The following is a 24,106-nucleotide window of genomic DNA, read 5'->3' as shown; positions in this document are numbered from 1 at the left end:
GCCAATGATGAGATTTTCCGTCACTCCGTGTTTTCACTGTTATACTGTAGTTGAAGCTGTTGCGGATCGTGTGAATTACTTTCCTTAGTCCAGAAACAAACAATTAAGCAGCTTTTTCGGAAAAATGAAGGACCGGGTTTAATGTTTTTGCAATGGAGTCTCCGTATCCCATGGCAACGCATCCAGCGGCAGTCACTGAATGAGGAAATGCAGACTGTGCAGGAACCGCGCGCAGTTTCAAAAGCCTTAAAGATGATTATGGAGACAGAGTCTGACAGTTCAGTATATAATGGAGCTACAGAAGAACCATTTAGAGACAGGAACGGAGAAATAGAAGGTGAGGGAGACGGACACGGAACACGGAGCGGCTCGGGGTCCGACGCGGGGGGGCACGGAGCGACACGAAGGCAATGACAGACAGGAGGAAGAGAAAAGAAACATTTATAGAGGACAATTCAAGGAGAAGACAGACACACAGACATGGGACAAGACAAAGGACAGTGTTCATCTGTTAGAGTGAGTTCAGATTCAGACTGAGGACACAGAACAGATTCAGCTGTAGAATGTCAGCAGGGACACAGGTAAGACACTGTTTGATTTGGCTTGTGTATGAAATAAATAAATAAATACATACATTCATACAGAGATAAATAACTAGATGTCCATATAATTATTTACAGATCAAACACAGCAGGTGGTCCAACAGGAGGACCTGGTGCAGCCAAGGAAAGGCCAGAAATCTACAGTATTTAGTGCATTTGTTTCTTTTTTTCTTGAAAATGAGGAATATTGAAGTGTTGATATCAAAAAGCTAAACTACTATGTGGAAGACTTATAACTGATGTATGTAAATGTGATAAGTTTAGAAGGAACCTGGTGCTTTAGAAGATGTTTTGTCTAAAGTTTGGTGTGGATTCCTCTAATATTTTTGTGGAATGATGGGATATCTTAGAGCTGTTTGTTCTTATTATTGTTGTTATTATTATTTTATTTTGTGATTTGGAATACAGTGTTACTGTTGGTAAATGAGAAAGAGTCAAAAATGTAAATAGGAAATCAGTTTTATCTTGAAAATCAATGTCTTTGGAAAAAAATGCAATTTTCTCAGTTTTTTGCTCAAAATTCAGTTTTTTCCTTAAAATGACCAATATTCAAATGTTCATATCTCACGAACGAATGAAGATAGAATAAAATCGTTTCTTGTGTTTAAAAGTTGAAGTTCTGTTCTTTCGTTTGATGTATTCAGTGTTCACATACTTCTAACACAACATTTTCAGTCAGCCTCCAAAGATTAGTGAAAATGACCAAAAAGGCTGGTGCTGGCTACCAACTCACTGGAAAATGCTCTGGTGGGGAAAGAGTTAAGTTGAAGTCTGTATTCTTTGCACAGACAGTGTTTACATTTTAAAAGCCTTGTTGCATTTGAGAATGCATCCAATGGGGCATCACAATAAAATTAGGCATGATGTGTTAATTCCATGACAGGAGATATGTGATGTTACCTAAAATTAGTTTAATATCCCACATATATCGGCAGCGATATCGGTAGATATCGGAATCGGAAATTAAGCGTTGGACAATATCGGCATATCGGTTTTTGGCAAAAAAGCCAATATCGGACATCCCTACTACATATACATGAATATGTATGAGGTGCTGATATACAGTTATGTTGTTATATTCATGGTCTCATTCATAGTGAAAAATGGAGATAATGAAAAGTATGAAACAGCCTATATTGGTCTACACTATGTTTGGAAATGCAGTTTTTCACAGATAAAATATGCTAAATCTTGTATACAATGGTTAGCAGAATTGGAAAATAAAGCCCAAAAGTGCTGCCAAATGTTTGCTCCAGCCGAAGCAAACACAGACGCTTCTTTGAACCATGTGTTTGGTGGAGCCTGTTATTCCATTTTGAATACTAATATTAGCACAGTCTACAGCAGATCATCTATTATAATGATTAAACATGGCAAACATTCCATCAGCAAATCACTTTCATTTGGCAGGAATTGAGTTTGCATGCAGTTATAAAGCACAGAGTCATAAAGCATTTTAATAACAAAAGTTGTATTTACCAGATGAGCTTTTGCACATATTTCTCTTAACTCTTTGGACATTTTTTTTTTATGTCTGAAACAACATCAGCAGTTGCAGGTGTATATTTAATATTTTATTTGTATGATCATTTTCATCCACTGTGTACAACCTCTTTTTATACTGGCGGTGCTACGGTGTATTGCTTAGCATTTCCATCTCACAGCCAGTAGAAACATTTACTGATACAGCTTTCTGTGTTGAGTATACCTGTTCTCTTCACACCACATTACTTTCTTCCAGTTTTCCCAACCATTATAAACAGGTACATATATTCTCCTGCTGATGCCCCTGACCACAATACTGATGAAGATTGGGAATTGGTCCCAAAGCGCCTTCATTGCCTTTTCACTGCTCTTAATGTGTGCTATGTGCTAATGCTAACTGCTAATGCTAGTTACTCTATTAGGTAGGGTAAAATACAGAGACCAAATGTCCCCATGGGGATAATAAAGCAAGTTAACCTTTTTAAGTAATGATGCCAGGAAGTATACATCTCTCTCTCTCTCTCTCTCTCTCTCCATACATACATATACACACACATATATATATATATATGTATATATATATATATATATATATATATATGTATATATATATATATGTGTATATATATATATATATGTATATATATATATATGTGTATATATATATATATATGTATATATATATATGTATATATATATATATGTATATATATATATATATGTATATATATATATATATGTATATATATATATATATATGTATATATATATGTATATATATATGTATATGTATATATATATGTATATATATATATGTATATGTATATATATATGTATATATATATATGTATATATATATATGTATATGTATATATATATGTATATATATATATGTATATGTATATATATATATATATATGTATATATATATATATATATATATGTATATGTATATATATATATATATATATATATGTATATATGGGGGGGGTGTTGTTTTTTTTAGTGTGGCTTGACTTTTAGATCAAAAAAGTCCATTTGTCACATGTGCGTTCTGAAATTCTGCTTTTTTTTTCCCACTCTATTATGACCTGAGTGCAATAATTTTTCTCAATGCTGGCAATGTTGAAACCACATTACTTAAATAAAGGCTTCTAGGAAATGTGCACTTGATTTTGTGGACACTGATTATCTGTATTGTAAAATATTCATTAGCTAGATAACCAAATAAAGCCTTCAGAGGGATCAGCTGGCCAAAGAAATGACAAGCAGAGGCAAAGATATAACTCTACCATTTGGTTAAGCAGAGGCCTGTTCATCAACCTGAATCCAATGTGTTTGCGCACTCATACTCTCATTAAATCTGCATCAACACATAGAATGCTGTAGAGAGGACTTTTGAACAACCCTAGATCTTGGATTACACACTCTGCATCACAGGACTGTTGCTCCTGCTCTTAAAGGTTGTAAACAGCATCTGTCTGAAAGCCGATGCAGGTGGATGCTCACTCAGTGTTAATGCAGTTACACTTTAGTGCAACATTTGATACTGCAGCATCCGCAATCACAGAGTAAAGCACTGGATCTGTTCTTGCATCTGTAGCTGGATGTTCTCTTTAAAGGCTAAAAATCCTGTCAAACTAAATTTTCTTATGTTTCAGTCACTTTGTGGTGCAGTTAAAAAAGAGCTCACTCTCCCCAAAAGGTTTTCCAGCTCAGGCCTGACAGATGCTGCTAGCGGCTGGTGGATGAGGAGCCAGAGAGGTTTCATGTCCTTGTTTTGACACTGGCAGCTCCTTCTGTACCACAGCTTTGGAACAGGCTGCAGAGGAGGGCCTCCAAATGGTTTAAAGGACATTTTCAAACTTACAAATATTACCTCAGATATTAACTTAATCAAGCTAGTTCATCATACAAAGACCAGGTTGAATTTTTTTTTTTTTTTTTACCTTAAAACGGCTTAAGTTTTATATTCAGTAATTTATTCCGAAAACCTTGATAAATGTTTTTTAGACTGAGGTTACTATCAATTTTTTTCTTACCTGATATGTTTATCAAGAGTTCTTTGATTTACTCCAAGCCCCAGTTGCACTTGATTTCTCTAGTTAACAATGATTCAATAAACAACGAATATTTCTCCAGGATGTCAGAATTAGTTTAGAGTTTAGTTCCACAAATTTTAAGCTGACGTATAAATTGTTGCTGCACTGGTGTTAGATATTTGATATGCAGTTTTTCATGGTAGTTTTGGTGTTTTAATGACTTTTTACATTTACATTTTTGGTTCACTTAATTTCATGGTGCCATTCATCTTTTGCAAACTTTTTCTGCAACCACAAAGCATCCCCCTCAGATTTCAGTTAAAATTGTAAGTATGCATTTTCCAACTTTGTCATTCGGGGAAATAGCCTTAAATGAATGAATACAACTGTGACACCTGATTTTGTGAATAAAATTGTCCTCATTTACAAGGAATCAGGACATATTAGTGAGCAGCATCATTAGAGCTACCAACAATAGGTGTATTGATCTCTCTCAGGCCTCAGCCCTCAGCATCCTGGGAATCTCAGCTGAATTTCTCATGTCTTGTGCACTGCTTTGAACAAGTAGTGGCAAACATTCCATCAAATACACTCTAACTGTAATAATTGTGTGACGTCCCCCTCCAGAAACAGTTGTATCATGAAGAGCAGGTGAAGCCGTGTCAACCATCCGTTGTATGTTGTATTTGTTGTATACACAGCCAATATACATCTAAAGACAGCTTACAAGGATGTTCAGAGACAGTGTCCGGAACGTTCTTGAACCATTTAGATCCAAGCTGATAGACTGTGCTACTGTGGTTCATTCTTCACTGGGTTTGGTTATAAGTGCATTTTATTTTAACACGTATTATAATTAAATTGTAAGTATAGAATAAAAGGCATTGGAAAATTTGTGATTTTCATATGTTCTGATTTGTAATCAGAATGAATAATTGCTTCACCATACAATGTCTTTCTTTCAGAAGCAAACTAAAATACTTACTCCAGCTAAAAATATTGTCATTTCTTTGCAGAAAATGACAACTGATCATAATGACCATAAAATACAGCACTTTCAGATTTTTGAATGAAGCAAAGAAAACGAGTTTATGTATCACACACAGTACTGTGCAACAGTCTTTGGCAGCCTTGTTTTCACAGGGTTGTAATGGGTGTGTATGTCTTTATTTCCAACAAGAAATATGAAATTATCAGAATTATCAGAATTGCCTCTATTGTCATTTGACAGTACAAAGTACATCAAACAAAATTGAGTTCCATGATTAGGGACATCGGGCCGCTGCTCCTAACTGGTGCGCCACCACAGAACCCTTTTATTTTATGCAGGAAATATGTGCACAGTAGTCAAACACACACACACACACACACACACACACACACCTGCTCATTACTGCCCTGTAAAAACAACAAAGCTAAAGACTAAGACAAAGATTTCAGCACCGTTCTGTGTTTTAATAAACACAACACGAATGTTTAACTGAGGAAGAGTAGAGATCAGTATTTGGTGAAATGACAATGATTGTCAGTCACAGTTTTGTACAGAGGACAGTGGGTGTTTGTGCACTACGTCAGTTACTTTTCTGTGTTTGTCAGTATACAGTATCATGAATGTCAGTGTTAGTGAAATGCAGATGTAATAAGACAGAGTGTTTGCTTTCTCCTCCTTTTCCTGTATAGATGCTATTTTTACTTCCTTGGCAGTGTGTATTGATGGTATTAAATCAGATTAATTTAAGGTGGATCCTGTACAATCTGTCCAGCATGTGTAGTGTGTAAGATCCTCGGTACATAAAATGGTGAACTCAAATGCACGACTCTGAAAACTGAAGATTTTAACAAAAATATTTTAATAATGAAAAAGTGGTTTGAACAAAAAGCGCTCCAAAGGAGGATTTATCCTACTATATAATACACTTTCTGTGTCCCATCAACTTTCTGTGCAGCACAGGAGGGCGTTTGTACGGATTTTCCTTAGCCTTCAAACTCACCAAATGAATAGAAACATTACCTGACGATCTACTAGGCACAATTTTGTGTCCGTATTCAAATGTTGTGAGGTATGCTGGGAGATTTTAGCCTCTCTCTACTTTGAATTCTTCATCCCTGCAGCCATACTCCATTTTTGGAAGTGGTTCTGCTGCTGTTCATGACATTTCTACTGCTAGCAGACAATGCTAGAATGTGAAGGCTGCAGTTCACTACCGCTGGATGAATTTAATCATGCTTGACAGGCCAATACTATTAAGCAAACTGCATAAATGCATAACTGTGTCTTGAAAATATTCCTTAAATATCCACTCCTAAATAATGTGAACAACACAACATGACAAAATTGCTGCTGCTCTTGCTGTGTCCATTTACAATCATGTATAGGCACTTTTCACACACGATGGCACCACGGGTACAATGCCGCTAGTAATAGTAATCAAAAGAATCTCTATCGTAAACAAAGTCCTTACAGAAAAACTGGTTAACATGAGAAAACCTGATTTGGACACTTGACAGAATAAGACGAACTGGCACAAGACAAAGGAAGACAGGACTATTTATACATGAGGTAGGGGAACACAGGTGACACCAATCAGGGGTGGGGCTAATAATCACACTGGCGGGAAAAACACACAAAGGGAGAAAGTCTGAAACAAGAGGGAGGAGATGTGTACAAAATAAAGCCAGAAGTGCAAGACAGGACCAAATGTGAACAACTCTAATTTAACATAAAGTGATTAATCAAACAAGGACAAGACACTGAAAACCTAAGACGAGACATGAAACTCTGAACATTAACATGACTAACACACCTGACGAGACATGACATAGTGCTGTATTTAATCCTGCCACATGCTACTTTAAAATAAAACATTTTTTTCATTACTTGTATGTCCTTTGTGTACTAACTCAAGAACACCACAATTGTGTTACCTTATTGATGATGAGAATGTTTTAAGGATGATTTTGAAGATTCTTCATCTTCTTTTTCATCTTTAATTTTGCTTCAAGGCATTCCAAACAGTTTGCATTTCCTTGCATTGATGTGCCTCCAAAGAATACTTCAATTACATTATAGATTTAACTAGATATTCAAAGTTTTAATTTCATCTTATCTCATTTAATTTAGTGGGTTTAGATACAATTTTATTGATGTTTTTGTTGTTCATAAAGTGAGGCTGAAGCTGAGTGTTATTGCTGCTGGTTTCAGGTTTTAAAGCCTTACTGAAGTGCCTGTCAGGGAGATTCTGCAGTCGGGAGCTGATAGGAATTATGGGTCCTTCAGGCGCCGGCAAGTCTACATTAATGAACATACTGGCTGGATACAGGTAAGAGTGATGAAAAACTCTTCAGTATATAGTATGAGATACAGAAACTGTGGCCTCAAGTCATTTCTGGAGTACTAAAAGAAGCCAGGCAAAAGCACTGAGGAGAAAACAAACTCAGCCAAATTAAACAACACCCCACAACTGCAGAGCCTCTTCACTGTCTGTAATGACATTAATGGCATTAGTTTGTCTTTGCATCAGTCCAAGAGGTGTTGGATATAGATAATTCACCACACTTTATCTTGTTTCAAAATGCCAGAATGTACAGCAAACTACACTCTTAAAATGCATATTTATTTGTGTATTAAACAGCATAATGGACTTTGAATGCATAGTTTTAAAAATAATTTAATTCAAATTAAACATACAAACAGGGAGCAAGTGTTATCATCCAGCCATCAACAAATGAATGCATACAAGCCTAATTCACTTATTTTATTTATGTGTGACTGACAAATATGGATTGCAAATGTTACAGCTGTAATATAGCATTTTTGCAATAAAACACTTAAAAGTGACTAAGCCTGTGATATACACTGCTGCCCATAAAGCTGGGATAATTTTGTTTTCAAACAAATTCTTCTTTTTATTCCTATTTATACACATCAGTAATCAGCTTTGACCAGATGCAATGATTACATACTGAGTCCTGTTACACTTTGTCTGCATCTATCAAGAATAAATCACATTGTCACAATCATTTCATGAGAAGAAGTAAAAAATATTTTATTCCAACTTTATGGGCAACGGTGTATGTGTTGTTAATTTATGTACTCATCTCCTATCCAATGCTTCAAAGTTCAAATTTAGGGAAATGTGCAGTTTTATTCAACATGACCAATAACCAATAATTAATAACCATCGGTTCCATCTGCTCAAGTAGTGTCACATCTCATTATTAATGATAGTTTTACTTACAGCTTTTTCATTAAAATGAAATAATATGAATATATACTAAACACAGTGTGAATAACACTTTAATATTGTAGTGAATATTCAGTGTATTTCAATGGACAGAGCAGCTACTTTTGTAAAGTACGGTCAATGTGTGCATTAAGCAACTTTAGAAGGTGTATTTTTTCATAATCGTACATGCTGCATATGTGTTCATTAAATCATATACTTACAAAACCAGACAATACATGATATGAGCATGTTCCAAGCTTGATAAGCATAATCATCCCCCATAATCAACTTCAACTGAATTCCTGAATTCCTTTTATACATCCATCAGTTTCAGAAACAGAAGCACATGGTGGTTGGAGATATAATCATAAACTACAAAGAGAAAATTGCTCCTGTAAATATATTCCCCCACATATAGATATGATTCCGGCCTGTTTTTTTTTTTTTTTGCCTGTGTTGCTTGTTTTCCTCAGGAATTATGCGGAAAACAACAACTCCCATGATGCCATAGTGCTGAAAACTAGAAAAGCACCCGGAGAGCGCAGACCTCCGCCAAGGCAGATCAGTGCCCCCCCCATCACCACCAAAATTTAATCATTTGTTCCTTGTGCCAGTATCAACATTTGCTGAAATTTTCACCCAAATCTGTCCATAACTTTTTGATTTATCTTGCACACAGACAGACAGACAGACAGACAAACCAGCGCCAACAAAAACATAACCTCCTTAGCAGAGGTAAATATCATCAACTGATGGCTATATTTTATGTAATTGTTTTAATTGAGAGTCCCCAAGCGGCAAAAATGAAAGGTAGCGTACAATTTATTCCAAAGGGATAGAAAAATTAGTTGTGTTAAAATGAGTGTTTGGTAAGTGTGGATAGATCAAGTTGCAGCCCTAAAAGCATTTTTTTAAAATATAGAGTATAATTATCTAACAATTAATTTGTTCAAAATCCATTGTCCAGCCTGTCAATATTTTCTTTTATCTCCACCCTGCTTTTCCAGGGAAACAGGGATGAAGGGTCAGATCCTGGTAAATGGGAAACCCAGGGACCTGAGGAAATTCAGGAAAATGTCCTGCTACATAATGCAGGAGGACATGCTGCTGCCACACCTCACTGCACGTGAGGCCATGATGGTGAGCTGCAGGAATATAGATAAGGAACAAATATGAAGTCTGATATTTACAGTGACTTGTGACTGTCTAGCATTATGAGTTGATGGTTTTGTGCCAGGGTGCTGCAGGAACAGGCTTGTGACTTGGAATGTGACTTATTGCTGTCACTCTACATTTAAATACCTTCTGCATGAAATGATTGTGATGTATTTTTTCTTCTTATTGAAGGTTTCAGCCAACTTGAAGCTGGATGAAGGCATGGATGTGAAGAAAGAACTGGTAGGGGAGCTATAACTAGTCAATAACTGGTAGAAGTCATCAGTAAAACTAACAATTAATTATTAATTATTACTTTTGAATATGGATGCTTCTATTCAGAATGCTTTTACAAATTGAGCTGTTTATTTGCTCCAGTGGTGGAAGGATATTTTAGTACTAATACCACACAACTACTCCACTACAAATGAAGTCAACATTCAATACTTAACTGAAAATATCATTAGCAAAATAGGTTTAAAGTATGAAAACTTATTCTGCGTTGAAAGGTTATATAACATTAACGTTAATGTTGTATTTTATAGCTGGACATGTTTAAGCTTGAACTCTTCTGAACAATTTTATATACATTGGTAGTTTAAGTATATAAGATAAGATAAGATAAGATAAGATAAGACTTTATTCATCCTACTATGGGGAAATTTTGCAGTTAACAGCAGCAACATACAACAAGCAAGTGCAGAGAAAAAAAAGACAAGTAAAAAAAAAAACACAAACCAGTGAAAAATTAAATAGAAGAGAAAAATAAGAAGTATGGTATTTATATACATATTTATATAATTATAGAATTAAAATTTAATGTTATTTACATATTAACATATATAACATTATGGTTTCACATGCACATGGTGTGATATGGGGGGATGGGGGGTTTACTGTGAACTGTTAAAGAGTCTATAACGTCGTCCAATCCAATCCCATCCCATCCCATCCCATCCAATCCAATTCAATCCACTTTATTTATATAGAACATTTAAAAAAAAAAAACAGGTTGCCAAAGTGCTGTACAATTCAAAAGACATACAAAACAAAAAGACACTACAAGACAGAACCAAGACCACACAGTTCTCATGTTGGGTTAAAGAAATAAAAGTTACCTTTAAGATAAGATTTAAAAGTTTCCAGAAAAGGAGTCATTTTGACATGGGTGGGTAACTCATTCAAAGTTTAGGTGCCAGCACTGAGAAAGCTCAGTCCTCTCTAGTTTTTAGCCTTGTTTTTGGCATGAAAAGGAAAAGCTGATCTGCGAACCTCAGTGCCCTAGAGGGAGTATTCCACTCTAAGAGTTCAGAGAGGTACCGAGGTGCCAAGCCATTGAAGGATTTAAAAACAAATAGTAAAATTTTAACATTTATCCTAAAATCAACAGGAAGCCAACGAAGAGAAGCCAGGATGGGTGTGATGTACTCATGTTTACGTGCACTGGTTAGAAGTCAAGCAGTCGCATTTTGGACTAACTGTAAACGTGCAAGGGACCTGTGGTCGACACCAACGTACAGCATATTACAGTAGTCTAGCCGATTAGTTATAAAAGCATGAATCACAGACTCAAATTTTTTTAAAGACAGGACCGGTTTAATTTTAGATAAGAGCCATAAATGATAAAAACTGGACTTAACTACTGAATTTATCTGTTTATCAAGTTTAAAATCAATATCTATTTTAAAACCAAGATTGGTAACTACCAGTTTAGCATATGGTTTCAAGGGATCCCAATCCAGAGAAGAGGCATCAAGGGTCCGACTTGGTCCAAACACAATGACCTCTATCTTATCATCATTTAAATGTACAGGGGTTGGACAAAATAATGGAAACACCTTCACCTCAAGATGATAATGCCCCAATCCATACAGCTAGAATTGTTAAAGAATGGCATGAGGAACATTCTAATGAAGTTGAGCATCTCGTATGGCCGGCACAGTCCCCAGACCTCAACATTATTGAGCATTTATGGTCAGTTTTAGAGATTCAAGTAAGACGTCGATTTCCACCGCCATCGTCTCTAAAAGAGTTGGAGGGTATTCTAACTGAAGAATGGCTTGAAATTCCTTTGGAAACAATTCACAAGTTGTATGAATCAATACCTCGGAGAATTGAGGCTGTAATTGCCGCAAAAGGCGGACCTACACCATATTAAATTATATTTTGTTGATTCTTTAAGGTGTTTCCATTATTGTGTCCAACCCCTGTATGTAGTACGCATCGCTGTCCTGTGAGAACCACATATCTCTAAAAAGCTATTTTTCATGAACCTCATAAAAACATGCCTGTTTTCAGCTTTGTGAAAATGGATTTCTGGGATGTTTGTTAAACTCAAAACAGCATCACTTTCATACAAAATCAACACATTTATGGATACATGATTTTCAGAGTAAATTAAGAAAAACTGTCAGACAAAAGTCGTGGAGTAAAAAGTCTGCCTCTGAAATGTAATGAAATATACCCTTAGTTCAAATGGTCTGGTTTGGTTCTCAAAAACATTTCATTTCTCATCAAAGAGCCTTTATCAGTTCTATTTGTTGGTCGGAGAGGTGGTTGGATCACCTCTACGACGCTGACACTTAGGGACATTAACATACAGTAAAAATAGGACCAGTAGCCTGTATCCCACCAGCATGTTCTATCAAGAATCAATAACAAGTTGAATTTGTGAAGTTGTCAGGTCCTGCCGCTGTGTTAGAGTCCTGTGGTCTTGATGCAGGAGATCAGTTTCCCAATAAAAGTGGGTGGTACTGTCACTGGAGGAAAGCACAACAAATTGAATGAAAGTCCATATATGACTTTCTATCATTGCTCAATAGTAACTATATTGATATCTCTAACTATTTCCATGTTATAAGCCATCAAAATATGGCCCATTATAAGTAAAGGCAACATTTTTTATATTCCATAATTTATCAAAAAATCTAAACTAAAAATTTCTCAAAACATAAAAAATTTGAAAAGAATCCAACCATAGAGAGATTATATAACTGAACATCTAAATGGCAAGGAAGTACTCCAATATTCTACAACACTTTTCTTAAGTCTAGTGGAGAATGCTTTATTTCACCTCAGTATTATAAATCAGGAATCCACAGTTTAGGAGATATTATGAATGATGAAGGGTTAAGAAGTTTTCGGGATTTGAATGAAACATTTAAACTGTCATCAGCTCTTTCTTTTTATATCTACAGTTACGTTCTGCCTCAAGGGCAGCAGATATATTGATTGACAGGAAACCTACTAATCATCCAATAATGGAATTATTTAAGAAAATATCGGCGCTAACTAAAGGACACGTCTCTGCAATTTATACCAGTTTGTTGGAACATGCGCAGACTCCTTCAGTGAAAACAAACATGTGGAACAAGGATTTGTAGACCTTGTCCCGAGGAAGCCACATAAAAAATCTGAAATTAATCCAACCAGTAGTCTGGTCTGAGTAGACGCTGAAATTGCTAACAACGATGAAGACACCAAAGACGCTGAAGACAATGAAGACAATGTCAGACACAACACCTTCACAATAGACTAAAAACAACCGACACGTACCATTCCCCAGTTTATATTATTAATCTGCTTTCTCCTACCAGCAAATAGAACTGATGAAGTCTCTGGGATGACAGATGAAATGTTTTCAAGCACAAAGCCAGTCCAGCTGAACTTGATGAGAATGAGAACTTACACAGATGTAATGAAGTATAGGTATTTATTTAATGGCATAAAAATTTACATAAAAGCATGTGTGTTGCAACATCCTAATCAGTCACATTGTCCATTTTTCTGTCATGTATAAAATAAAGAGTAAAGTTGGTACAAATATGTAAGAAATGTTGTTAGCACTTCACAGCTCAGTAATAATATCTTAACAGGAGGGTAATGTTTCATAGTAAAAAGGGGATTATGGAGTATTACCACGTGATCACAGTATAACTTGATGTTTACACTGGATATATTTGGTTAATATTAGACTGAAATTTACATAACAGGGTAACAAAAGCAAAAGATAATAATATATATGATAATACTATATGGTAATAGATGACAGTAATTGGGAAAGATATTTAAAGATAACAACAGGGCCAAGATGTTATTTTCCCTTTTGTGCAAAGGTAATACTGTGTAAATTATATGTTTGATGCTAAGATTTGTTACCTGGAAACAGTTTCTGGGTCATAACCATAAATCAGAGTTGTAAAATGTACTTGTAAAACTACATCTTTGTTGCATATTGCTAACTATTTCCCTTCTGTCGCTGTTATTACTGAGCTATGGTGCAAAATGCTACTGGAATGTTTTTTTTCATCTATTGTCTGTTAAATCTTCATCTGTTTTTCTTTTTTTGTGTGTGTTTGCTATTTGAAATTCTGCCCAGGTGAATGAGATTTTAACTGCCTTGGGGCTCTTGGACTGCACTCACACTCGTACCAGCTCCCTGTCAGGGGGTCAGTGTAAAAGGCTGGCCATTGCCCTGGAACTGGTCAACAATCCTCCAGTCATGTTCTTTGATGAGCCCACCAGGTGAGCGTTGGCCTTTCTTAATACACTTAGGACTGGATCTACTAAAGGTTTGCGTGTATAAAAACATGTGCAAACTCATTGCACACGCAAAAAAATTTACAAACTGATTGACTAACAATGTGCTCTAAGGGTTGTGTCTTTCAAAGGTGCAAAATAGCACGTCTGCATCCAGTAAGTACGTTTGCCACAATGGTTATGCAATATGGGGCATTTAGACGCAATTGTGCAATTTTGCTCATAGAAACTGCATCTATATTTAACACGTCTCAAAGGGAGGTGCAAACGGTTTGCATGTGTAATTGCACACACATGGCTGCAGTTGAAACGATGAAACAAGATGCAGAGAACGCGTTTTTCACCCTCGTGAACATTTTTGGAATGACGGACAAAAAAATGATTGAGACGTATGCGAGTTCCTTGGTCTTTGTTCACTAGATAAATTAAACTCAGAATTAACTAGGTTTTGTGGAAAGATGAATTGTTCCAGAGATATCTGGGAAGCTGAAGGCACTCTTGTACAAACAGCGCATCTGGCTGCATATTTATAGTAAGTCTTGTGTCTGTTGGACATATGGTGTTGGAATGAGTTTAGAAACTCTTCATGGCAGCAGTACCATCTGGAAATATGGGCAGTGGGGTGCTGTGGCACAGCAGCTCTGTGACAAATAACTCTTGCAGAGAAAACTAATACTACTCTACTGTAGTTTAATAATAAAATGCAGCTTTCACTGTAATCACCTAAAAATAACACACATAACTCCCAACAAATAATACAGACATGTTCTGAACCACATACATTCAATTATATATGCGAGGTATGTTTAGAGAAAGAGGTGGGGAAAAAGAAGGGTGGTCAGGTAATGTTGGATGTAGTGGTTCACTGCTCCTGCAGCTTTCTGCCAGTTTTAGTCTGTCTTCAGTTTGAGTTCATTATGACTAAATGACTTACGATTCATTAGAACTAAAACCACAGTGTAAGGTTTCTGCAGGTTTCAGCAGGTTCGGTTTGCAGACTATTACAGACATAAAGAAAACCTTGTTCTGTTCTTGACCTGTATCTCATTAATCATACATTTACCAATACTATGTACTAACAAACAAACATAGTCATGATCTGAGATTTTCACACAGTACTGTATGTTGATGCAGTTATCTTAGCAGTTAAGGTTATAAACATCCTTGACCTTTGACCTTTGGCCACCAAAACCTAATCAGTTCATCTTTGAGTCCACATAAATCATAACTAGACTTCTAAAAGTGGATTTTTTAATGACAGGAGACAAACAGCATTGCAGTACTGTAGCTGAATGTGCCAAACCAATAAATTCAGACCTGGCTTTTACAGTTTGCATTAACAGTTATCAGGTCTATGTTGGTTGTGTGATGTAGATTTGTTATCATGTGAGCAATATAGTTTTATCATAAGAACATGTTAAAATCTAGACTACAATAATCTTATCTTAGTTATTCAATCTATTCTAAGACCTGTCACTTAAGACATCTTTTCTACATCCTGACATCCAGTTCGAGACAGAATAGTTTTATAGTAAACTTCATATTTCAGAATGTGTTGGTTTCATCTTGAAGCTCAGATTCCTCCTGGTCATCAAGTCATGACACATTTTTACAGTATGTATCCACACATTTTCATCACTGTATTCAGATAATATTGCTCTAATAATAAACTCAGTGTACATCAGCACAACTTTAAAAAAAAAAAAAAAGTAAGAACCACAAAACTGTCTGTTTTTACTTGGTATATGCTATTTCATGAAATAGGTGTGGGTTTCAGTTTTAAATGACATTTCAACTTTAAGAAGTCACACACTTGAGCTTTAGACCCTTTTTATTGTTAATGTTTGGAAATCCAACTTATAAAAGTCCATTATATGAGAAAGCTGGTCAGAGAGGACTTGGATCTTAAGGTTGTGAGTGTAAATAACTGGTCAATGCCCTTTAGCTGGCAATGAATTCAGCAAACATTTTGTTGAGTGCAAACATACCGGATAGGATGAATGGTCAAAGTTGTGAGTCATGTGGGATTATTTGTCAAAGTCACGCAACACGCCAACAGGTTTTCATCCTGAACTTATCGGTCAGTAAATGTAATAAATCTCAATAAATGTAACACCACAAGCATAGTAACTTGTCATATTATTATTATTTCACAGTAATCACTAAAACAGTAGACAACTGGAAGGTATGTGTCAATCTTTCAATAGTTTCCTTTCTCTGCAAAGAATGGTTCATATATAGTTCACATTTACTTTAGATGCAACTCATAAACTCTCAGAGAACCACAGTATATTTACCTTGTCAGCAGAGTATGTTGTACTTTATTTCTTGTGTTCGGTTTCTGTTGGGTTTTTGTAAATTGGCTGAGAGTCTGGTTTCAACTGACCTGATATGAAAAGTGTCATGAGATAACTTTTGTTGTGATTTGGTGCTATATAAATAAAATTTGATTGATTGATTTACTCCCCATCTGCTCATTTATTTGTGCCTTTCTCTGTCTTTCTGCAGTGGATTAGACAGTGTGTCCTGCTACCAGGTGGTGTCACTAATGCGTTCTCTGGCTCTGGGAGGACGGACCATCATCTGCACCATCCACCAACCCAGTGCCAAACTGTTTGAGATGTTTGACAAGGTAACATCATGGCTGGATGGAAGTTTATTAATTTATTGAAAAAATCTGCACCTGCATACGAATGCTAACAGACACTGGTTACAAATTGTCAGTAATCAGCTGTCATTCCTAGTAACTCTGACATAATCTTGTCCTTTCTCAGCTTTACATTCTCAGTCAGGGTCAGTGTATTTACAAAGGCACCGTCCCTTACCTCATCCCCTATCTGAAGACCCTGGGCCTTTACTGTCCCACCTACCACAACCCTGCAGACTTCAGTATGCCCACCACTCATTTATTCATGTTTTTGCTACTCTTCATGTATTTAGCAGGATGTGTAATGCTTCTTATTTCCACTTTATTTAAGTGATTTTTAGTTTTTGTCTCTGCTTCAGTCATTGAAGTGGCATCAGGAGAGTACGGAGACTTGAACCCAGTGCTGTTTGAGGCCGTCCAAGGTGGAATGTGTGCATTAGAGGAGAAGAAGAAGCAGAGTGAGAACAACGGGCAGTCAGTCTGTGCAACAAAGTACCCCAAGGTGGGTTCATGTGATAAGTAGGTGTTGGCGTACTACAAGGTTATTATTGTTAACGAAAACTAACAAAATGACGAAAACTAGAATTGTAAAAACATTTTCGTTGACTGAAATAAATAAAAATTAGAATTAAAAGAAAAAAACGATAACTAACTGAAACTGTATTGTGTGCTTACAAAACTAACTAAAACGTATAAAAATTCTGGATAAAATTCCCTTCGTTTTCATCTTTGTCAATGTCGGATTGATGTAAAATCGATTTTTTTCCCTCAAGCAATTTTAGCTGATGACACCATATAATATTTAACGGTCCGTCACTTCTTGTCACTTGTCGTTTAGTCGTCTTCTGGTCCCCACTCTACCTGGAAACATGGAGACTAAAGTTGGGAGAAAGCAGCAGAGTCCTGTCTGGGATTTATGTGAATTTGACAGTGAAGAAGAGAAACGATATAAAGAAGCTAAAACTAAACTAAAACTAAGCATTTAGAAAATAACGAAAACTAATAAAAACTAGCAAACCTGCTCTTAAAAACTAATTAAAACTAACTGAATTAGAGAAAAAAAGTCAAAACTAAATAGAACTAAACTATAATGAAAAATCCAAAACTATTATAACGTTGGTGTACTACAAGTTAAACTGAATTACCATGTGTGCAAAGTTAAACTATGAACAAAACAGACTACTAATAAAAACTGTTACCAAATCCAGAGACTTGAGAGTATGTCCCCAGTTTTTGCACGTACTCCAGATCTATGCATTTTCATAACCAAAATTAAAAGATTAAAATCAACATGTCTATATAGCAGTGCTGTACTGTTTGCCAGCATTATTTAGATGTAAAGCATTAATGAACAATAACCATAAGTTCAGTCAGATGTGTCCACCATCCACCATCATACATTCTGTGCAAAAGACTAACACCACCTTTAGCTCTGTTTCTTTTGCAGGGTTGAAATGCACACATATTTATTACCTCTGCCAAGGAGGTTATGTTTTGTCAGTGTTGGTTTGTTTGTTTGTCTCTCTGTTTGTGTGCAAGATAACTCAAAAAGTTATGGACAGATTTGGATGAAAATTTCAGGAAATGTTGATACTGGCACAAGGAACAAATGATTAAATTTTGGTGGTGATTGGGGGCGGGGGCCCACTGGTCTGCCTTGGTGGAGGTCTGCGCTCTCCGAGTGCTTCTAGTTTCTGTCTGTTTTCTTCAGATACAAATAAATACAGGACGTATGTGCACAGTGTGAAAAAAAAACATACAATCTGGCTAACTGGCAGACTACGTGGCTTCTAGAGGCTCAAACTAGTATTTAGTGTGTTGTTCATTCCTGTAAGAACTTTGACAAGTGTGGAATGAAACTTGTTGTAAAACAGCAGAACATAAACATGACACAAGACATGTGAAGTGCAAAGGCAGGTCAAACTACATACTGGACACTTGGGTCTGTAGAACTGATCTTTTTTTTTACCTGAAACTTTTGTTTTTTGTGCATTACTGTAATTTCTGGTAGCATCTTAATACAGAGACAGGGAACTGCATTTGTGAGGCTATTGTAACTTTGTCAAAATAACAAACCTAACGGTGCTCTGAGATTTTGCAGAGTACTATATGTTAATGCAGTTTGCTCACTTACTAGCAGTTGTGATTAAAAATAGTGTGAGGGCACAACAACATTGACCCTTGACCTCTGAGTACCCTTACACTGCCCATTTTGGAGATATTCTGTCAAACTGTTCCTGACATGTTGTGTTTTAAATGTGATGTTCTTCTAGAGATATGCTGATGTAATGCATTAATCAATATATCAGTACAATATCATAAAACATAATGCTTAAATGTAACATTATTCATCCTCTACTATGTGACAAGCATAAACTTTACTCAGTAGGCTGTTATCTTAGCTTTGGTAACAGTTGCCTATTCTAAACAAAACAAAACAAAACAAAACAGCTTAACAAAATCCACTCATGAGCACACCTCAGGCTGAGTTATTAATCTTTTATATCTTGTTTGTTTAATCATGTAGAATAATGCCTGTGGCTTTTATGCAAGGTCAAAAAGGGTAAGATAAGTCCTGGTCTTTGTGCTAAGCTAAGCAAAGCTAACAGCTGGTACATATAAACACATCTGAGAGTGGTATCAGTTTTTTCTACCTCTCATTTCTGATGTTAAAATATTGAATATATTCAATAAATACTTAAACTTCCTGTGACCCAGGAAATGTCAGCAAAGTACAAGCTTTCTTTGTTTTTATCAAATAAGTGCCTATATTGGAAACATCACGATGCAACAGTTTTTTCAGATACAGTTTTTAAAAAATGGAATGTCCTTTGTGGTGGACAGTTTTCTTTTCTTTTCTTTTCTTTTCTTTTTTTTTTGTATAAAGTTGTGAAACTCTTGTCCACAGATGTGGACAGAAAACCCATAGCTGGGTCTCAGGAGGTTAAATAAAATATCAACCAGCACATATCAATGCCCAGTTGCAGTTTCTGTGTTGTGTGTAAAATGTATTATGCTTCATGTTGTGACATTACTTGCATTCATTTTCTGCAGGATCATGGACACATAGAGAGCCACACTTTTGCCACGAGCACACTTACACAGTTCTGTATTCTGTTCAAGAGAACGTTCATAACTATATGCCGGGACCAGGTGAGTGGCATCAGATCAATAATAAATAACCCCCTAGTTTATCATCCAGGGCCGAAACTCGACTTGTTCCTGCCTTTGTTCTTCTCACAGGTTTTGACCCACCTCAGACTGATCTCTCACATCCTCATCGGAGTGTTAATAGGCTTGCTGTACCTTAACATTGGAAATGATGCCAGCAAAGTCTTTAATAACACTGGATTCCTCTTCTTCTCAATGCTCTTCATCATGTTTGGAGCGCTCATGCCAACGGTGTTAACCTGTGAGTATAACCAAGGGGAGGGAATTCTGCATCCTGTTTACACTCTGTTTCACTTAGATGTACTCTGAACTGATGGAAACATTTGTTTGCACCATCTGTCAGTTCCTCTGGAGATGTCTGTGTTCCTGAGGGAGCATCTTAACTACTGGTACAGCCTGAAAGCTTATTATCTGGCAAAGACCATGGCTGATATTCCATTCCAGGTGAGCAGGTGTTAGGGTCACTTAATTTAATCAGGGCATGAAAACTCACAAACCAGGTACACACTGGAAGATAGAACTACACAGTGTGCTACTGCACTCTAGTGGTAGTTGGATGTACTGACTGATCTGTTGGTTGCAATAGGTTCCACATCAGTAACATTTTTGACTGTTTTAAAACTTAAATTGTCAGGGCAAAACCAAACATGTTACCAGTAATATAAATTCTCACTTAATGTGTTCCATTTATACCACATTCTGGCCCTGGCAATGTTAACTAAATGTTCCTAGGGCACATGATATATGAAAATATATGTCACATTAGACCTAAGTACGTATGGTTGATAATTTTAACAGAACTGTAGACCCTAAAAATCCAACTGTTATTTGTTTCCCACTCTGAAATGACCTCACAGCCATTTATCTGAGCACATAGTTGTAAGTTTAGAGGTGTTACAAAATCTAAATCTAATCTAATCTAATCTAATCCACATGTTGAATGTACAGAACTAAAATGAATTATCAATATAAATAGTATCTTCAACACGGAAGACGTTTAATCTATAGAATGTATACAGATGTAAACTGTTTGTAATCAGTTTTATTTGTGGGAGAAATTAGTTTTTTATTCATATTTTTTTAAATGAAAACAAATTTGTTTTCTTTGGTATATGTTTCTTGATTTATAACACATACAGATAGATGAATTCACAAAGTTTCCTCTAATTTCCACACAACTGAACAGTAGATGAACAAAAGTTTCACATTGGGGTATATGCTTCCTTTAATGAATAAAGTTTAATGAAGGTGTTATTTTAGGTGATCTGCCCCATCATGTACTGCAGCATAGTGTACTGGATGACAGAGCAGCCTCCTGAAGCCACTCGCTACCTGCTGTTTATAGCCCTGTCCACCTGCACCGCCCTGGTAGCCCAGTCCCTTGGGCTCCTGGTGGGTGCTGCCTCCACCTCTCCACAGGTACTGAACACTTGCATGAGTAAATCATCAATATCTTCTCTTATGTTATAAAAAATACAGATTATATTGTCTGTGTTTGTATGTAGGTTGCGACATTTGTTGGACCAGTCACAGCCATCCCAGTGCTGCTCTTCTCTGGTTTCTTTGTGAACTTTGACACAATCCCCAAGTATCTACAGTGGAGCTCCTACGTGTCGTACGTCAGGTGGGGATCACAGAATGAGTAGAAAATGTGATGTGATTCTATCACTTGTCAACAGTAACACTGGGATTATGATACAGAGATTCTGTGATACCTGATACATCATGTTTGTGTAACTGAAGAAGAAAAAAGGCAAACAGCAAAGATTGTGTCTTTATTCACTTCATTGCAGTGCTACTTAAACCAACATTTTATAAATATTTCCTGTAGAAATGCTCTTACTTTTACTATTAAACATAGCTCAGTGTTCTGATGTTGATTTTTTTATTATTATTATTATTTGATTTAATTGAATGTGATAAGTGATTTCCAATCAACATTGTTCCCAATGTTTTTTGACCACATATTTTCCTTGAAGGTGATGGTTCATCACTATCCTTCCAGCTTTTAACCCTTTCATGCACAGAGGTCACTACAGTGGACAGCTATTCTCCAGCTGTTCTCTTATATATTCATGGGTTTTATTGTTTTAGTTCCATATCAGCCAACACAGTGGACACTTATGCATCATCCCATACAGTGCATTTCATACCGTTACTGTAACTATGCTGTTCTTGATAAACCTGATCTGCAGTGACATGTTTTAGTGTAAATCAACAAACAAAACAGGTTTTTTTTTTGCATATTATCTCCATGAAATGAATAATAACTAGTATTAGAGTATGTTAAAATGTGGGAAAACATCTGATTAGCAGCATTAAAAATGTTTTTATTGCATACTTTTCCATATCACTTTCTGACATTAGGTTTTAAATTCATGTTTCTTTGCTTGAAAAATTAAATGCATGGGGTTCGGCTGAGTGGACAGTTTTGTAACTCCTTAAAAAAAAAAAAACTAAATCGCATGTTTTTTTCATGCCTAAAGAGCAATAAAAACACAAATATTGTGACTAAGGTTCTCATAATTACATGAAAGGCTTAATAATGCATTGGACAGTTTTTAACCCAGTTTATCTCATTTGTTTTGTTTTTTTTTGATTGATGCCAGCCTATAATTTCACCTTCTGAAACACAGTTACATCTGTTCCATGTCTTCTGACTCTGTTGTTTCAGAAATGAGATGCTACTCACCGCATCAGTTAGGGTTAAAGAACTAGTTGAAGGTGAAACATATTAATCACTGTAGTAATTATCCAACAGAAGAATCTGAACTTGTTGAACCCAATAATCAGTTTCATTTCATTTAATATGGAGCCGAGGCAAATGATTAAATCTTCTACAGTATAATCTTCTTTCTGTGTCACAGGTATGGTTTTGAAGGTGTGATACTGTCGATCTATGGGATGAATCGAACAGAGCTGGAGTGTCCGGGGAAAGTGTGTAAATTCCAGCAGCCTGAAGAAGTCCTCCAGTTACTGGATGTGGAAGATGCAAAGCTCTATATGGACTTCATTGTCCTGGGCATATTCTTCATCATCCTGCGACTTGCCACCTACCTTGTCCTGCGCTACAAGGTCAAATCTGAGAGATAGGTTCCACTTGGCTCATGAGTCAAAACTAAAGTCCCTCCTTAATGTTTCTTTTCTGTGCACAGGAAACAACTTTTCTCATGTGGGATTTGTGTTTTTTCATTTAACATAATGCTGCTAAAAGGACAGAACATCATTTTATGGTCTGTCCTACTGCCAACAGCTGTGGAGGGCAGTGACTGACGGTGCAGAAAAAGCAAAGTCATCTCTTAAATTCAAATACACCTGTTTTACCTCAGACATCAGGACTGTGCACGAAGACAGATCAAGCAGAGAGGAGGTCACCAGATGAGGAGGCTGAGCCCTGGCTTATACTGTACATTTCATAACCCTGCAAAATATTAATGTTTTGCAAACTAAATGCGATGCGGAAACACTTGCTGGAGTGGATAAGCGTGTTTATTTTAGTGTGTGCTGTTAGAACTTTGTTCTGTGAAACTGCCCCTTTAATACAGAGAATACAGTGTTTACATTGCTCTAACAGCCAAAAACCACAGGGCAACCCGTTGCACTGGAGAACAGTTGTGGTGTATTTGTGCCTAAAAGACTGAAAATCATCTTTTTTCAGTGTAACTAACGGCATATATTTGTATGCTGGATGAACACAGTTTATTTTATTGTCATATAACTGAAGCCCAAAAAATGTAATTTCTATGTATGAAAAATCAAATCATTCGAGCTAGATTTTTTTTTAAACATGTCAGTAGTTGTAAATTAGGCTTTATTGTGATTGCCTTCTTAAATTTGGTATTTTTTATACTTCCACATTGTAATTTAAAAAAAAAAGAAATCGTAGTGCAAATTTAAAATGTTCACCCTTAATCATTTCACACTGTACTGTTTTATCTTTAGTATAATATGCAACTATATAAATGTATTTAAGCTAAACAAGTGAACTACTGTAACATTCTTTTGTGTCTGTAATACATCCTGGGATGCAACAAGGACACAACATGCTCTTGCAGCCATGTTTGGTGCTATCTGAAGTTTCATGATTTCTTTGAATTATGTATAAAATGTATGCATCTTGTCTGCACATAACAAGCATACTAAGCAACTGGAAAACAACCAAAGAGAATGAACTATAACTGGAAGTATGTTGCTGTTGTATTGAACATGTACTGACAATCTGTCTGTTAGGTTCTGGGA

The 24,106-nt window shown here is 36.1% G+C and overlaps 1 protein-coding gene across 2 annotated transcripts in view; it reads left to right on the top strand.

Moving 5' to 3' along the window:
* LOC115432279 (ATP-binding cassette sub-family G member 4-like) overlaps positions 1 to 23,301 on the top strand; it is a 43,073-nt gene extending 19,772 nt beyond the window's left edge. The window contains exons 3-15 of one of the 2 annotated variants that reach the window (XM_030153175.1): positions 7,332 to 7,449; positions 9,363 to 9,495; positions 9,703 to 9,753; positions 13,889 to 14,034; positions 16,558 to 16,681; positions 16,824 to 16,938; positions 17,056 to 17,198; positions 19,751 to 19,849; positions 19,940 to 20,108; positions 20,211 to 20,311; positions 21,128 to 21,286; positions 21,373 to 21,491; positions 22,735 to 23,301. In XM_030153175.1, coding sequence (XP_030009035.1) covers positions 7,332 to 7,449; positions 9,363 to 9,495; positions 9,703 to 9,753; positions 13,889 to 14,034; positions 16,558 to 16,681; positions 16,824 to 16,938; positions 17,056 to 17,198; positions 19,751 to 19,849; positions 19,940 to 20,108; positions 20,211 to 20,311; positions 21,128 to 21,286; positions 21,373 to 21,491; positions 22,735 to 22,960 — 1,703 coding nt within the window. In that variant the 3' untranslated portion in view covers positions 22,961 to 23,301. The remainder of the gene's footprint in view (positions 1 to 7,331; positions 7,450 to 9,362; positions 9,496 to 9,702; positions 9,754 to 13,888; positions 14,035 to 16,557; positions 16,682 to 16,823; positions 16,939 to 17,055; positions 17,199 to 19,750; positions 19,850 to 19,939; positions 20,109 to 20,210; positions 20,312 to 21,127; positions 21,287 to 21,372; positions 21,492 to 22,734) is intronic. The other variant, XM_030153176.1, reaches the window with a different exon arrangement.
* Positions 23,302 to 24,106: the final 805 nt, after the last annotated feature.

Source organism: Sphaeramia orbicularis, chromosome 13, assembly GCF_902148855.1.
Source record: "Sphaeramia orbicularis chromosome 13, fSphaOr1.1, whole genome shotgun sequence".
NCBI lineage: Eukaryota > Metazoa > Chordata > Actinopteri > Kurtiformes > Apogonidae > Sphaeramia > Sphaeramia orbicularis.
The sequence above is the reverse complement of the archived record's forward strand: the minus strand, read 5'-3'. Positions and strand labels throughout refer to the sequence as shown.